General features: G+C 50.5%; 5 protein-coding genes across 5 annotated transcripts; 3 read left to right on the forward strand and 2 right to left on the reverse strand.

Moving 5' to 3' along the window:
- Window positions 1–86: 86 nt before the first annotated feature.
- On the forward strand, window positions 87–1,298 carry N7529_002454 (urease accessory protein UreD; the record flags this gene model as incomplete). Its single annotated transcript, XM_057237982.1, has 1 exon — window positions 87–1,298. The coding sequence occupies one exon, from the start codon at window positions 87–89 to the stop codon at window positions 1,296–1,298; it is 1,212 nt and encodes a 403-aa protein (XP_057100593.1).
- Window positions 1,299–2,025: 727 nt separating this feature from the next.
- N7529_002455 (putative rRNA biogenesis protein RRP5) lies at window positions 2,026–9,595 on the reverse strand (the record flags this gene model as incomplete). Its single annotated transcript, XM_057237983.1, is given in 6 exon segments — window positions 2,026–3,115; window positions 3,175–3,414; window positions 4,093–4,615; window positions 4,634–4,640; window positions 4,697–9,097; window positions 9,146–9,595. The coding sequence occupies 6 exon segments, from the start codon at window positions 9,593–9,595 to the stop codon at window positions 2,026–2,028; spliced, it is 6,711 nt and encodes a 2,236-aa protein (XP_057100594.1).
- Window positions 9,596–10,962: 1,367 nt separating this feature from the next.
- On the forward strand, window positions 10,963–13,197 carry N7529_002456 (WD40 repeat domain-containing protein; the record flags this gene model as incomplete). Its single annotated transcript, XM_057237984.1, has 3 exons — window positions 10,963–11,587; window positions 11,637–11,750; window positions 11,801–13,197. The coding sequence occupies 3 exons, from the start codon at window positions 10,963–10,965 to the stop codon at window positions 13,195–13,197; spliced, it is 2,136 nt and encodes a 711-aa protein (XP_057100595.1).
- Window positions 13,198–13,633: 436 nt separating this feature from the next.
- Window positions 13,634–14,726, forward strand: N7529_002457 (uncharacterized protein; the record flags this gene model as incomplete). The annotated part of the gene is made up of 2 exons (XM_057237985.1): window positions 13,634–13,674; window positions 13,739–14,726. 2 exons carry the CDS (start codon window positions 13,634–13,636, stop codon window positions 14,724–14,726), a joined length of 1,029 nt encoding a protein of 342 aa, XP_057100596.1.
- Window positions 14,727–14,886: 160 nt separating this feature from the next.
- N7529_002458 (chaperonin-containing T-complex alpha subunit TCP1) lies at window positions 14,887–16,873 on the reverse strand (the record flags this gene model as incomplete). Its single annotated transcript, XM_057237986.1, has 6 exons — window positions 14,887–15,270; window positions 15,329–16,363; window positions 16,420–16,524; window positions 16,576–16,661; window positions 16,721–16,768; window positions 16,831–16,873. 6 exons carry the CDS (start codon window positions 16,871–16,873, stop codon window positions 14,887–14,889), a joined length of 1,701 nt encoding a protein of 566 aa, XP_057100597.1.
- Between the last annotated feature and the right edge of the window lie 95 nt (window positions 16,874–16,968).

Genomic DNA, 16,968 nt, shown 5'->3' on the forward strand with positions numbered 1-16,968 from the left:
TTCCTCTCTTGACGATCATCCTTCAATAAAGTTCCATTCTCTGACCTCATTCTACTCTTCTCCCGGAAAACCTCATATCCGCCACTATGCGACAACCAGCAATTCCCATCCCCTCGCCCTTCCAGTCTTCCATTGCGAAGCCAGGGCAGGGTAAAGTCGTTCTCTCCCTTCTTCCACCAAATAACCCTACCCTTACAACCCTCACCTATAAATACCCATTGAAGCTGGTCCCGCGGGCCGGCGGCTTCGTCCCAACCCAAGAATCCTCCGCCGTCTCGGATTCACGTCCCTCCCACCCCGTCCACCTCTATCTTCTCACCTATGGCGGCGGCCTTCTGCCGGGAGACCACATTGAAGTCTCCATCACGCTGGAACCAAAGACCCGGATGGTCGTCACTACACCACAAGGAAGCACCAAGATCTTCAAGACAGATCCAAATAATAGCGGTTCCAACCCAAATGTCATCAAGGGTCACCGCAATCAAATGCCCGCCAATAAACACCTCTCCGACATGAGTCAACAATCCCTCGATGTCCACATCGGCCGCCAAGCAGCCATCTGCTACCTCCCCGACCCCTCCGTCCCCTTCAAGAACAGCCGCTACGCCCAAATCCAAACCTTTACCGTCGACGCCGCCGCAAAAGGCGACCAAAGAAGCAGCCTCTGCGTCCTAGACTGGGTAACGCAAGGCCGCACCTCCCGTGGCGAAAATTGGAACTTCCGCTTCTGGCGCGGCCGCAACGAAGTCTGGGCCCAAGACGAAAAGACCGGCAAAAGCCGTCTTCTTCTCCGTGACTCAGTCATCCTAGACGATGAAGCCGAAGTTTTAGACGACTCCGATGCATCGGAGTCCGAAGAAGACGAAGTGACCAACACGAATCGCAACATCCACAATGGTCTCGAGAACCGCGTCGATATGCCGCCGCAGGCGCCGGCCGGCCTGACCCCGCTGAACATTATTGCGGAGCGTACGCGCCCACACGGCGTCGTCGGCACGCTGATTCTCTCTGGTCCTGTCTTCGAGGATCTTGGCGCGCATTTCATTCATCAGTTCCAGTCGCAGCCCCGCATTGGAAGCCGGAATTGGTCAGACCATGCGCCGGCTTCTGTGCCGGAGCCGTCGCTTAGCCACAAGGGCGATGTTACGTGGACTGCGGCGCGGGTGCGCGCTGGCTTTGTGCTTGTCAAGTTCGGTGCTAAGGACTTCGAGACGGCGAAGCATTGGCTGGGCGGGATTATTCGGGAAGAGGGCAGTGTTGTGCGCGAGTTTGGAGAAGAGGCGCTGTTCTGTCTGTGACATGTTCGCGACTGACTGATTTCTGGTGTTGAAGATGCCTCCGCTGGTCGAGGGTCTGCTGACGCTATACGATCTTTAATTTGTGGTTTGGTTCTCGAGGTCCTGTGACCGAGATCTTGTACTTCTTTCTGCTATGCATATGATTTGAACTTGAATTTACTGGAAGCATTATGGCGTCAATGCCGTTTGTCGGCATCGAGGGCATTGGGACACCAACCCAGATACCCAGATTGAGAAATAGCATTATTTTCCTGCGCTGAGTTGCACAGACCAAAAATTTGAGTATAGCGACATTCCACGAGCAATTGCTCCATTGTTACACCTTGCCAATCCAGAGTCGAGTATGAGCTATCCGATTCCTTCTTCCGCCTTTTTATTTATGTACCTTAAGTCTGAACAAGCCTATATGGAAGATGTTGCGCTGCAACAATCCCAAGGTAAAATCAATCGCTCGCAGGATACACCAAATAGTGTCAAAACGCTGTAGCAGGGCCTAACGTGGCACGCTGGGGGCCCTTGTGTCGAGTATCATAAGGATGTCCATGGACATGTTTGATTTGGATTGTAGAACTAGCGAAGATGAAGCAGGTAGTCTATCAACAGAGTAAGAAGGTATTGTAAATCAGAAAGAATCCCAAACGCCTCAAGCCCAACCCATCATAGCTCATCAAGAGTAAAACCAATAAGATATCTACCACCTACCAATATATTGCTGCATATCCATAGATCACGGCCACCAATCAAAAACCCCGGTATTCCAGTCTCCTTTCGTAGCATCGACCAAATCATCAACATTGAGAATATCAACACCTTCCTGCGCAAGCACACGCCAGATGTGATTGCGCAGACTTCGCGGCCAACTCGGCAGCGCCCAGTAACGGACCTTCAAGCCTTGTCGATGCGCGATGCGCACGTGGCGACGAATCAGCTCCATCTGGCTCTGCGTGAAGTGGAAGGGCCAGGGGAACCCAATGGCCTGCCGGAATGAGACGGAGGCGTAAAAGCTGTTTGTGGAATTGAAGGTGTTTGCTGTAATGACTGCTGGCATGCCGGACTGGCCTTGACCCAGATCTGTGGATTCTATGGTTGCGTCTGAGCGTGGGATGAGCTTCGACTCTAGTTCGTTGTTTGTATCTTGATCGGGGTCTTCGTCGACGAGTTTGTCCAGCGGAGCGTCGAAGAAAATATCCCGGTAGGTCGTGTTTGCAGCGACAAGATCGAAAGGCGTGTTTCCCGTGCCGATAACTGTAATTGGGCCCTGGACAAGCTCCTCGCCATTGAAATAGGTAAGATAGCCGCGGTCACGAAGCGGAGCTAGATGCTTTGTCACGGCATGCCAAGTCTCTGGGCCGGCGGTCTTGAAATCAATCAGAAACAACAGCGATTGATCAGGGTCTGTGTCAAAAACGCCGTGCGCGGGCTTGTCACTCCTTGGGTGGAATTCAGTTGTCGGATTCTGGCGCTCGAGGATAGCTATGAGGGGATCGACATACATCGACCGGAGGGTACGGCGCGAAGTAAGTGACGATGTAGTGTGACCGACATAAAGCTCGTCGTCGAAGAGCCAAACATCGGCTTCAACGCCTACACATCCTGCTTGCAGTGCTGAATATAGAGGGACTCGGCGCCAGTAGTCGTTGTGGGAGTGACAGCCGACGGGGATGATATCGCGCGAGATATCAGTAGGCCAGTGCTTCTTATCGGCAGTGCTGGCACTGCTCGCGCTCGGCAGCCAGTTTTGAGAGGCGCGGTCATATTCGTCCGGGAAGAAAGATAGCACGATACCACAGGCGATGGAGATGAATTGGATGGTGCCTCTGTTATCAGTCAATAGACGGCTTCGCATGAACGGTAGGATTTGTGAGCCGAAACTCACAGCATGATCAAGATTCCAATAAAAACTCGCCGCAGACCTCGAAAATACCGCGAGCGACAAGACCGGTTCTTACGCAGGGGTTGGTCTGACAGTAAAGACAAGGCGTCTTCGGAAGATGCTGAAGACCAGGGAGATAAAGCCGTCAACACTTGACGCCAGGAGCGGGCCGGACGCCCCACTTCACGAACAGAGTCTCTCTGTGCATTTATTTTATTCGGGTCTGCGGTGTCTATTGAGTCTCTGTACGGGTCAAAATGAATGTTGGTGTCGTCAAGTGTCGTCGCAAAGCTCTGCGGGGAAGGTCGGTCAGAGCTCATATTGAATGTACCCGTAGCTCGTAGCCTTCAGAGTCTCGGAAGGAAGAAACATCAAATTTATAAAAGAAAAAGCACTCAAGTCCCCCCAAATCCCTGAGGGTTTTAAGCCTTACCAATCGTGGGAGCCTCTGAGGCAACCATGCGGAGGCGGCGGAAATGATTGGACCCATGGGAAGTAGACTTCAGGAACGACCTGGACACGTTTATTGTATACTTTCATACTAATTTATAAACAGGTGTACTTATGAGGGATTCTTTTCTTACAAGTAATATCTAAACTACCTATGTACATATGCATATTGTTCAGCCCTAAGGGTCTCGGCCAAAACATCCTTGTCTACATGGTGGGGTTGGATAATTCGTCAGTTCACTACTTATGTATGCTGTGACGCCCAAGGTGTTTAAGGATCGACATCATAGACCCGCACATGTCATGATGGTAGTGTACGATAGGCTTTATTCATCTTGAAGCGAAAAAAGTAAAGAGAAAGATATTTCCTAGAAGTCGCTATCTATATACAAGTACAAACACACAAATGCAATGCTCCCAAACACCCACGGGTTAGAACATACTTTTACTTTTCAAAGGGTCAAGATCTACTCCTCCTGAAGAGACTTGACATAGGTCACAGCCCGAGCCTTGACCTCCTCAACCATCTTCTCATCACCGTTATCAGCAGCAAGCTTCTCCTCAAATTCAAGCCACTTCTTGAACAGGAAGCGGGCCTGCTTAGGCTTAAGCTTCTTGCTAGTGTCGATGGAAACAGCGCCCTTCTTGCCGCTCTTCAGGCCAAGGACCCGCTCGAAGAGGCGGCGCACCTGCTCCGCATCGCCGACCTTGATTTCCAGGTCGAGGAGTACGTTCCACAAGTCAATACGCTTGGGGAAGGACGAAAGCAGACCCTCGAACACGGTGCGACCGCGCTCGATGTCGCCATTCTCGGAGCGGAACTCTAGCTGTGCGAACTTGGAGGTTGTCTCGACGTGGGTGTGGGCCGGGAGGGACTGCAGAGCACGTGGGAGCAGAGCGCGGGCGCGATCGGGAGAGGCCATGGTGTCGAAGAGGAAGCTGGCGTAATTGTAGAAGAACTTAGGGGACTGGGAAGAGATCTTTTTCTTCAGGGCTTCATAGAAGAGGTCACTTGCTTTCTGCGAAATAATTAGTATTCATGTGGAGGTGCATTTTGGGTAGGGACTACACATACCTGGTTCTTTCCGGACTGGATGTAGATGCTGATCATGCGCTCGTAGATCTCTTGGGGATCGTTGTACTGGCAAGCACGCTTGAAGACCTCCTCGAGACTGTCGTCATCACCATAGGTATTCTCCATGTTGAGCTGGGCAATCCAGATGTTAAGCTTTTCGGAATCCTGGCCCATGGTGATGGTGCGGAGAGCACGTTCAGCAACGGAACGGGCCTTCTCAATCTCACCGAGCTCCAGCTGGAAGGCCATGTACTGCAGCCACAGGAGTGAGGAGTCAGGCTCACCCAGAAGAAGACGTTCGAAGTCGGCAACGGACTGGGGGCCGTTGGCATCCAGATCACCGGTCCGATCAACCTGGATCTCAGGCTTGCGGTTCTTCTTCTTCTTTGTCTTCGAGTCCTCGGCATCACTGTCGGAGGCGGCAGCCTCGTTCTTGGCATTGCCGCTCCAGTCAAAGCCACTGGCACCAAGACCACCGGCCTTGCTGGGCTTCTGCATAGGAACATCTCCATCCTCATCCTCATCCTCGGAGTCTTCCTCTTCCTCACTGTCATCATCCACATCAACACCTCCCATGGACTCGTCATCATCGTCGTCGTTTTCGCTGTCGTTCTCGTCGAGTTCGACACCACCCAGACCATCAACGCTCATAGCATCTTCATCCTCGCTCTCGTCTCCCTCCTCATTTTGGAAGTGAGAAGCCTTGAGCGAGAAAGAGATCTTCTTAGCAGCTTGATCAATTTTGATGATCTTGGCCTTGACAGCATCGCCTTCGTCGTACAAGGTGCGGGCGTCTTCAACACGCTTGTCGGCCATCTCACTGCGGTGGCAAAGACCACTGATGTTCGAGGATCCATCAACGACGATGAAAGCACCGAACTCCTCAACCTTGCGAATCTTTCCGGTGACAATCTGTCCAACCTTGAAGTCCTTGAGGGTGAGGAGAGCCTTGAAGTTGGGATCAAGAACAGACTCCTTCAAGCTCAACTGAAGCTTGCCTTGCTCGGCGTCAACGAAAGTGACCTTACCCTTAACCAGCTGATCTTGCTGGAAGGATTCCTTCCATTCCTTGAGGTAAGAATCGGAAAGATCAGACACACGCACGTAGGCAGTGATATCGTGGCTGACTGCGACAAAAAGACCAGCATCGGTAACGCGGCGGACAAAGCCGCGAATGACGTCGTTCTGCTTAACTTCTTTGAGCGAAGAGATCTCACGGTCCTGGACAGGCAGCGAAGAGCTGAGAACCTTGGATGGGCGCAAAGACAACGAGATTTTTTTGTTAGACTTGTCAACGGCAATGACACAAGCTCGAAGAACTTCGTTCTTGTTGTGCACGGTAGGATTGGCCTTGGAGTAGTCATCCGCGAGATCGATCAGGTTGACCACACCAACAAGGGCCTCACCGAGCTGCATGATCACCTGCTTTTCAGTGACCTTGGTGACGCGGCCAGGCAGGATCATGCCAACAGTGATATCCCCGAAAGCGAGCTTGTCGTAGCCTTGCTTGGCAGTAAGGTTGAGGTGGCCCTTCTCGGCGTTGACAGCGGTGACCTGAACCTTCAGAGCAGAGCCAATGGGGAAGTTCTTCTCCACGTCAGTCAATTGGGACAGATCATCAGATGCGTCCATGAAGCGGAGTCTTCCGCGAACATTGGGAGAAAGGTTGACCCAAAGGCAGTCATCGGCGATGTTGTTGACAAAGCCCATCCAAGAAGATCCAACCTTGACTTGCTCCATGTTCAGAGGAGCAGGATCGGCAGCCTTCAAGTAGCTAGGCTTGAGGGAAAGCTCATATACGGGGTGTTTTCCAGCGCGGTGGCTGATAGGAAGGAATTTGTGGTTGCGGGCGTCGTGGACACCAAGAATTCTGGCGGAAATATTCTGCTTGGCCTTGAAGAATCGCAAGGGCTGCTTGCGGTCCTTGATATCCTTCCAGTCGTCGAAAACTTCGGATACATCAATGCGACCTTGGACGTTATCTGCGAGCTGGACGTTAAGCTGAGTTGCCTTGATAGAGACCACCTTGCACTCAACGATCCTGCCGAAGGTGAAGTCGGACATGCTCTTGATGTTGCTGTCGACGGCGTTGGCGACAGTCTCATCAGTCTGCTTGGCCTCCTTCTTAGGAGCGGCCTGGTTGGGCTGGACGGGCTTCATACTCAGGATGAAGCGCTTGAAGTCCGAATCCACCGACTGCACATGGACAACAATAGTCTGCGACTTCGACATACCGTAATGAGGCTGCTCGAGATTGGCGTCTTCAATCAGACGCTTGGGGAGCAGGCCAGTCAGACCACCTAGGAACTCAACGAAGATACCGTCGGGGGTGATGTTGCGGATGAAACCAGTGACAAGAGAGCCCTCTTGGACTTGATCAAACTGGCCAGGCATGTTCTTCTGCTTGGCAGCCTTCTTCAAGCTGGCTCGGCTAGAAACCTTGATGAGACGGTGAGCGCGCTGAATGTCGAGAACCAAGAGGTCGTTCAGCTTCTGTCCCACGCGGAGCTTAGACATCATCGAGCTTTGCTTGGATGGAGGGCCGTCAATGATGTGCTTGGAGTCAAGACGGGCCACAAGGCCTGAATCTTCGAGCTTGAGAAGCACGTCATCATTGGACTTCTCGAAGACGGTTCCAGCAACAAGATGACCGGGATGGAGGTTTTCGAAGGCCTCACGGTACTTTTCGGTAAATGTGGAGGGATCCTTGCAAGAAACAGCAAGTCTTCCGAGAGATGCGTCCACGCTCAAGGCATGGACATTGACGACCTGGCCTAGTCTGAAATGCTGGGCTGGATCCTGAATGTAGGCTTCACTCATCTCAGACACAGGAAGGAAACCACGGACATCGCCGTAGAATTGCACAACAGCACCATGGCTCTGGAGGTTAACAATGGTACCAGGAGACTGAGCCGAAGGCGCAATGTCTGCGTAGTCCTTCCAGATAGTGGACTCGTTGTTGAGCAAGCTCTTCTTGAGCGTCAAACGGATCTGGCGTTTCTCCAAATTCACGGAAAGAATTCTAAGCGAAAGCTTCTGGCCCTCGCGGAACTTCTTCTCGGGGAATTGAAGTTGAGTGTCCGCAAAGTGCATAGACGGAACAAGGCCGGTAATTCCATCAGCCAGGTTGACGATCAATCCATCCATGCCAGTGGGGCCAATGAGAAGCTTCTCCACCTTTCCTTTAACAATAGCCCCGACGTTTACATCTTCGACACGAAGGAAAGGCTGCTCAATGACACTCTTCTCAAATGAAAGAAGGTAGAGGTTGTCCATTGAGTTGTACCCAATGACTCTTGCCTCGTGCACAGCCTCGAGCTTGAAAGCACCCGCATCTTCCTCAACTGTTTCTACTTTGCCGTCAGAGAGCCTCGACATGTGAACGAAACCCATGTGTTTTGTCTCTCCAATGCGGGCATATACACCCAGGCCATGGTCAACCTTCACGACGGTGGTCTCAGGGATGATTGCAGAAATGGCAGGAGCATCATCCGATGAACCAGGACCACGAGAGTCGGAAGAGAGTTTGAGGACATGGTCGAGCAAAGAGAAGCTGACCTTGAACGGCTCAGCAGATGGGAAAGTCGCAATAATACGGGCCTTGATCTTAGCGCCAATTTTGTATTTTCTTTCCAAATCAACCTTGCCATTGATACTAGACTGGACCAAATCAACGGTTGCGTCGAGCATTCCCATGATCTTTCCAATCATGCCGTTTGCTGTGACTTCTGTGAGAAGAATTTCTGCGGCGGTACCGGGGAGGAAAGTGTTGATTGTAGGCGCCGAGCTGAGGTAGTTGGACTTCTTGATCGAGGCGGAAGTTTGGTAGTTGGAGGACAATTTAATGACATTACCACTGGCGTTTTGACCAGTAACCATGCAGAGGAAGACGGATCCCTCCTTGATACTCGAATACTCAACACGAGGGTCAATTTCCTTCGAGGACATGAAACCCTTCATGTCTGAGCCCTCAATGCCAAGGTCCATGACCACACCGTGATCTTCCACACTCACAACAGACGCCTGAACAGCGGAATTCGCAACAAGGTCGGACTTGGAGAATCCGGTATTTGTTTGTCTGGGGTCAATTGAAAGCTCAATGCGTTTCTTGCTCTTGGCCTTAGGATCAGCAGCGTTGATGCCGGTAGACACAACGATTGCCCGCAGGTATTGACCCAAATAGAAGTGCTCCTTCAGATCGAAGGACTCATCATCTGAGCTGTCGTCGGCATCGTCATCTTCAGCCTCATCGTTCAACATTTTCTCGATTCTGTCTTCGAGTCCCTTGGAGACGGAGGTGAGAGGGACGTATCCAACAAGGTTGTTGGGCAGCGAAAGAGCGATGTCGTGGGCGTTAATGCTTGAGACTTGTCCAAGAATCATGGCACCGGGAGCAATGCGCTGCAATTATTAGATTGAATACAAGGAATAGGGCTTTGGGGTACATACCTTAAAACTAAGACCTTCAATGCGAACATCTGACTTGTCGTCAGAATCCTTGTCTGTCGTCTTCTTGCCCTTTGTCTTCTTCTTGCGTGACTTCTTGGCAGGCGCAGCAGCCTGTTCCTCTTCCATCTCAACATCGTTGTCGCTTTCGTCGTCGAACTCGTTGGAAGGCTTCTTCCCAGAAGGCTTCTGAGTTCCCTTCTGTTCGAACAAAACATCTCTGTTGGCCTGGATCTGAATTTGCTTGCGCTCCAATGGTGTCAGAACGCTGGCACCACCACGAGGGAACGAGGGTTCGTCGTCGCGCAGCACTGAAAGCTCTGAAGCTTTGGCGGCGGTGGGTGTGGCATCGTTTGACTTTTTGTGATCTTTCTTGGCCTCCTCCGCTCCAACCTTAGCACGTTTTTGGTTGTTTTCTTCAGGGGCATTCCCCTTGCGCTTAATTGGCGCCATTTTTGAATAGGCAAAACCGAATCGTGCTCAGTTGCAGATTGCGGTCTGGTTCTTCAAGAAAAAAGATAAAAAAAATTCCGCGGAAGCGGCAGAACATCCTGGGCGGTGTATATTTATCGGTGGTTCTCATGTAAGCATATAGTGCCTGTAATTTCAGGCACACGTATTTTCCCATCGTCCTAGTTGACTAGTTAGCTATGTTTTAAGACTATAGTTGAGTCATTTTGCAAGTTCAACTGCCAAAAACAGGCATAACGCCATATATCATTTACATACATTTAATCTGATCAAAAATTATCTTCGTGCGGGGAATATAATTATAAGGGCCGGCTCATCGGAGATGTAAATATACTACAATAATATAAGTAGTTGTCTATCCCCAACCCTAGGATGGATTCAGAGAGCAAGGCAGGGATCTGGGTACATTCCGGCTGAATCCGAGTAAATTTTTAATAGGTATCTCTCAAAATTTCTGATCCGATGTGAATACTATTTGTCTTCCTTGGAGTAGGTTTCCGTGTCATTCCTTGTGCCTATTTGATATCTAGACATGGAGGACCACCATCAAGGAATCGAACAAGACCGAGTATACGGGAAGCTAACTCAGTGGCTGAGTACACTAACATCAGGCCAAGAATACGTCTAGTATATATACAACGCTGACTCGATCTATAAGTTTGGTTTATAACTTAACGCCCGCCTTTATAAGTCAAACTTCCCGTATCTTTTCATATAGGAAGCACCTGCATAGTCTAGAAGGCTAAAGAATGTTTTAATGTCATGTTGGAAGGCTCATGTGAAAATTTAGCCTTCTTATTTGCGGAGACTTCTCCATATCTTGCTATGGAGGGGTCCCAACTCGGCTAGTCGTAACTACAGTTCTATAGTTCAGTATGCCGTAACTGCGTGATGGGTTGCAAGGAGTATGTCAGATAGAAACTTGAGCTGAAAGAATCTAATGCGAGCTAAATTAGTTCTCCGCTAAGTCTAAGGTTGCTTGACATTTCTTGAGATATTGAGGATTGTTGTTATAGGGTTATCCGGAATTTGACGGTGTTGACATTGAGTTCACCCCCGCTATGGTAATTTTCACGCGTTTACAACACAAAGCAAATAACAGTCAGGCAATAATATAGTACCGAAAAAAGCCAGTTATTGAAGCTTAGAGAATATTTAAAGGCACAGACGTGAAATACAAATTGAAAGGAGTGAAGTTGTTGGAGGGGATGAAATGCCTTGACACGATCGCGTCACGTCGCGCATCAACACGAAAAAAGACCCAATCTTCCCCGATCCCCTTTAACCCGTTTCGGCCCACTCAATGCATTTCTACCTTTGCCTCGTTTTTTCTTTATTTGCTTTAGACAATGGCTGCTTTTGATTTACCAGAGGTACCATATTCAGAACCTGTCCTTCCTCCTCCAGAACCGCCTTCGTCCCCTCCGTCCATTTCTTCCGATGCTGGTCGCCGGAGAACCAGAAAGCCACCGACTGTAACGCCTAGGTCATTTCGTCGATTTTTCACACCGCGATCTCTACTACCTACCGGTGATAACTTGACCACTCCCACAACCAGTCGACAGGCCCTAAGAGCTCTCACATCACCCGCTGTCAATCGCCTGGGGCCAGCGTTTTCGAGAACCTCCAAGGCTGGCACCAGAAGTCCTCACGATGGCCTGCCAGAAGATTTCATCCGCACCCCGAGCAGAAAACGGAAGAACTCGTTCTCTTCAGTCGCCTCTCCTCCACAATCCTCTCCTCTGAAGAGAGTTCGGCTTCGGTCACCTGCGGGCGAGGTAGGACAGGATATCAGAATACCAGACATCAACATTCCTCTTAAAACAGCACCACCACCAAGCCCACCGAAACAGGCACCTCCCGTGGCCCCTGTGCGTCGTTCTCAAGCTTTGAGAACATCAGGCTCTTTGTTTATGCAAACCGTGACAGGATCGCGGCAAAACAAAGTGACTCTACGGGCAAACTCTGGAGCTGGTAGGCATTGACCTTGATGGCTTATTTGACGCCTCTAATATTTCTTTAGGCTGGCAGGATCTCACTACCGACTTCTACTCACAACCAGAGGACCGTCACACATGTGCTAGCTATGCATCTGAGGGATCACTGGCACTACCCTTCTGCAACGCCTCATGCAATAGTAAGTCATGTTTGACTCGGATATCAACTTATATACTAATAGCTGAGAAGCAAACTCGATTGTTGCTGTGGGCGATGAAGAGGGTGGGATTCGACTGTTGGATTCATCGATCGACGAGGAAGCCGGGTTCACTGATGCATATCTCGGGTTCCGTCCGCACATGAACTCGATCATGGACCTCGAATTTTCGTCTGACGACATGTTACTGGCCACAGCATCTGGCGATCAAACGTCTTTGGTTATTGATATGACAACACAACAACCTATTTACTGCTTGTCTAACCACTCTTCGTCCGTCAAGCGTGTCCAATTCCAACCGGCGTCCAACAATAAAGTGCTTGCTACATGCAGTCGAGATGGAAATGTGAATATCTGGGATCTTCGCTGCAAAGGATTCGAACGGCCTGCTTTGCAAGTTCGATGCTCTTTAGAAACCGAAGCCGATGCCCCTCCAGCTTCTGCGCCCCCGAAGATGCTATACCCTCACGTTTTGAATACGATTGGGGGTGCCCATGCTTATACAACCTCTCAGAAACCGGCCATTGACAAAAGCGACGTACAACCAGTTGGCCGGACTGATATTACCGTCACCTCCCTTGCCTTTCTCTCACCCGGCCGCGAGAATCTCTTCGTCACAGCCTCTGAGGCTAGTGCAAGTGTCAGACTTTGGGACTTGCGGACAGCACATAACAATCGCCGTGGTCGACCCGTCATCCCTTTATCCACAACGCAGGAGCCAGAAAGCCATGTTAAATACCGACGATTTGGTCTGACTTCTATGGCGTTTGGAGGAGACGGCGCGCGACTGTATACACTGTGCCGTGATAACACGGTCTACACGTATTCGACATCACATTTGATCCTTGGACATGCGCCTGAGCTGTCACTCAACAACAACCGTCCACGGAGGACTGGAGGCTCCGACAAGGATGGCCTTGGGCCTCTCTATGGCTTCCGCCACCCTCGTCTCCAAGTTTCTTCATTCTATGTGAAGTTAGCTGTCCGTAAAGCAACGCAAAACCATCCGGAAATGCTTGCTACCGGCAGCACCGACCACAGTCCAATTTTGTTCCCTACGGATGAGCGGTTCCTCAATTCTCCAGTGAAAGAACATGTAGAACCCACGTCAAGCAGGACTTCGCTTTTCACAAATCGTTCGGGGCTTCGTCGCACCAACTCTGGAATCGGCTTATCCGGACGCCTGGAGGATACTATTCCGATTCACCAGTCAGGCACTGCTCTTGTCGAGGGTCACCAGAAAGAAGTGACAGGAATTTCCTGGACGCCATCAGGAGAACTCATCACTGTCAGCGATGACTACACCGCTCGATGCTGGCGTGAAGGGCCCGAAGCCCGAGGACTTCGGACTGGTGGTGAGACCGAAGGAAAGCGCTGGCAGTGCGGCTGGGCTGATATGAAAGATTCATTTAACGACGAAGACGAATGATTCCCTCTGCGTCTTCTGTTATTTTTGTTATTTTTGCATTTTACCAGGTGTTTGGATGCTTTTTGTTTTGCTTTGCCTATGGGCATTTTTATGGCGCTTGGTGGGCATGGTTCATTGTTAGCGAAGCATACCCTTGTCAGTCTGCATTTTTCGGGACTTTATCCCTAAAGACATAATAAACAATATATATATATATATATATATATGAGGTAAATTCCATGTGATTCGCCAGCTTTTAATCTGTCTTGAGTATATAAATTTAAAGGCTGGCGTTCTTTGGAAGCAGTAGATTGCGAGACATGTGCGTGCATATGTAGTTAATGTAGGTCCACGATGTCCATACAAATGCGCGATAAGATAAGCGGCCAACGTCGAAAAAAAGTTCCGACAAACAACCCCAGTTCACATATCCCCCAACCCTCTAAGAACACCCAAAATGCCTCACAAACATAAGAGACGTGGCGAGGCCGATACAAGGTAAGGCACCCAAAATTTCACACTTTTTTTTCAGTACAGAAAACTAACAATTCCCGCTTGTCAGTCAATTCAACCTCCCACCCTCAGAGATCGCCAAGGCACTTCCAGTCCGCGAATCATCCAAGCCAAAGCTGCTAAAGGGCGGCAAGGTTGCCAAAACCGGCAACAAGAATCAAGCTCAGAACCAAAATCAGAGTGCAAACAAAGCGCCCACCCACCGTCGCAAGAATGTATCCGAAGACGACACTCCCAAAGCCTTCCTTCGTCTAATGCAGTATCAAACGACGGGCAGGCGCGCCCCGTCAGGACTGGAGACAGGCGAGAGCAAGAAGCGGAAGCGCAATGCCACAGAAAAGGCCGCGGAGTCAAACAAGAAACCCGCCAAAGCAGAGGCGGAGCCCAAGCTCAGCGCCAAGGAGAAGCAGCAGCTTAAAATTCTGCCCGGCGAGCGTCTGGCCGAATTCTCAGCGCGAGTCGACCGCGAAATGCCCCTGTCTCAAATGACCAAAACCACCAAGACAGGTGAAGCCAAGATGAACGAGCAGCGCAAGCAGACAAAGCACGAGAAGCACCTGCGGCGACTGCAAAAAGGTTGGCGTGAGGAGGAAGCTAAGATCCTAGAGCGGGAGCAGGAGGAGCGTGAAGAGCGCGAGGCCGAAATGGAGGTTGAGCTGCAGCAATGGAAAGATTGGGATATTGAAGCTGGTGGTAAGGCCAAGAAGAGGGCTATTGCCGCCAAGAAAAACAAGAAGAAGGGCAAGCATGCCGGCGATGAGGATAATGCTCCTGATAGCGGGGATGATGATCCCGATCCTTGGGCTAAGCTGAAGAAACGCGACCAGGAACGGAAGAAGAATCCGTTCGAGGTTGCACCTGCGCCGCCGCAGTTAATTAAACCCAGAGAGATCTTCAAGGTGCGTGGTGGGGCCAAGGTTGATGTTGCCAACGTGCCGGCCGCTGTGGGTAGTTTGAGGAGACGTGAGGAGTTGGCTGGTGAGCGCAGGAATATTGTCGAGGAATACCGGAAGTTGATGGCCGAGAAGCGGCAGTGAAGGGGCTTTGTATACGGAGTTAGGGCTACGCTTTTATGTATTTATTTTGAGAGAGATTGGTTCATATGCAGTTCCAGCAGAATAAAATTTCCTCCTGCTGATCATCTATGTCACATCATATTACTGCCTTTTTTTGGGTTTGTGTAGTCAAATGAGCTCCTTAGTGGCCGTGGCCGTCATCCTGCGGCTGCTCAGGGTCAAGCTTGATGATCGTGTCAATGCGCATGATGGCTATGCAAGCCTCCACGGCACTCTTCAGCTGCTTGACCTTGCTCATGCTGGGCTCCAGCACACCGGCCTTGAGGGTATCGTGAACCCGTCCCTTCGTCAAATCCAAACCGTAGTTGCGGTAAGTCTTCTTCTTAGCGATAGCCTTCTCCTCTTCGTTGGCATCACCATCCTGCACACGCTGTGACAGGGCGTGGCGGACACGGAGCTGGGCAACGAGCTCGGACGAGTCCTTAGCTGCGTTGACTGCCAGCGTCTTGGGAATGACAAGCAGAGACTGTGCAAACTCGCCGATGGCCAGTTGCTCACGAGAGCCCTGTGGTGGAAATGTTAGAACATAATATAGCAACAAAACAGGGAACAATGTTACTTACCACTGTCACTGCGAATTCTTCTAGGTAGATGTGAAGTGCGGTTTCCACGGCACCGCCACCGGGCACAATGCTTCCGCTCTCCAGAGTGCGCTTGATAGCACAGAGAGTATCGTGAACAGAGCGCTCCATCTCGTCCAAGCTGTACTCGTTGGCACCGCGGAGAATGATGGAAGCCGCAGTGTGAACCTTAGTGCCCTTGACCAGGATACACTCGTCGTCCGAGATTCGCTCTTGCGAAACCTCCTCTGCGTGTCCAAGGTTTGATGCCTCGAACTTCTCGTCTCCGTTGAGGTCAGACAGGGTGCTGACCAGGGTGGCACCGGTGGCCTTGGCGATACGGCGCAGATCCTCCTTCTTGCAGCGGCGGACGGCCATAGCACCCTTCTCGATGAAGAGCTTGAGAACCATGTCGTCAATACCCTTGGTGGTAAGGACGACATTGGCACCGGACTTCAAAATCATATCAACACGATCCATAACAATGCCAGACTCCCGCTCACGGATCTTCTCCAATTGATCGGGGTCCTCCACTGTAATCTGAACACCGAGCTTCATGCGCTCCTTCTGCAGGTTCATATCGAGACAAGCAATCTTGGCATCGGTCACACGAGTTGTCATAGCCTGGGAAGCAACGGTGCAGTTCAATGCGTAACCGTTCACGAGAACGGACTCAAGACCACTCTTTCCGTGAGCCTTGAGAAGATTCACGGCCTTGACTGGGTATTTAACCTCGCCTCTCTGGTTCACAGACTTCACCTGCATCATTGCGTCCACACACATGTTGGCGAAGAAATCAGAATCGGAACCGATGATCTTGCTGGACATGGAGGTCTTCGCAATGTTAACAAGGCTGTCCTTTCCAATATTGTCCACCTTAGTCGTAACATTCTCATTCATATACTTGACGGCTTCGCGCAGGGCAAGTCGGTATCCGTTGATGATCGTGGTAGGGTGTATGCGGTTCTTCATCAACTCATTACCTCTCCGGAGAAGCTCAGCGGCAATGAGAACAACTGAAGTAGTACCATCTCCGACCTATTAAGGTGAATATCGTAAGAATATGTCCAAAATATATGTGTTGTAAACTTTACCTCCTTATCCTGTTGTTGAGCCAGATCGACGAGGATCTTGCCCGCAGGGTGCTCAATATCCAACAGAGAGAGAATGGTGGCACCATCGTTCGTCACGGTAACATCCTGCAAAATGTGAGAAACTGCAAAGTTCTGCGGGGTTTATCGATTGCATACCCCTATGTCGTCGACCATCATCTTGTCCAGACCGGAGGGACCGAAGGAGCTCTTGATGACATTGGAAATAGCCTGTGTAGCCAGAACTTCAAGAAATCAGCGACCAAGCCCAAGCAAAGTCCTAATCAACAATAATCCAACATACCATTTTGCTCACGAACATCAGCACCGGTGATTTTCTGCCCACCCAAGACTGTGTGCGAGATTGATCAGTACACATCAACAGGAGATGAAAATCGATCAGATAAATCTCACATAGTGTGTCCGCATTCCGCGGCGCCTCGAAGATGCCTGCCATAACTGTAACAGACGAAAGAAATTAAGCTGTTCGAGTGCGATGGCAGAGCTGTCTGGCTACGGGGGGGTGCTGTGGGCACTAAAAGTTCTGCCGAG

Source organism: Penicillium soppii, assembly GCF_028829465.1.
Source record: "Penicillium soppii strain IBT 18220 chromosome Unknown utg000003l, whole genome shotgun sequence".
NCBI lineage: Eukaryota > Fungi > Ascomycota > Eurotiomycetes > Eurotiales > Aspergillaceae > Penicillium > Penicillium soppii.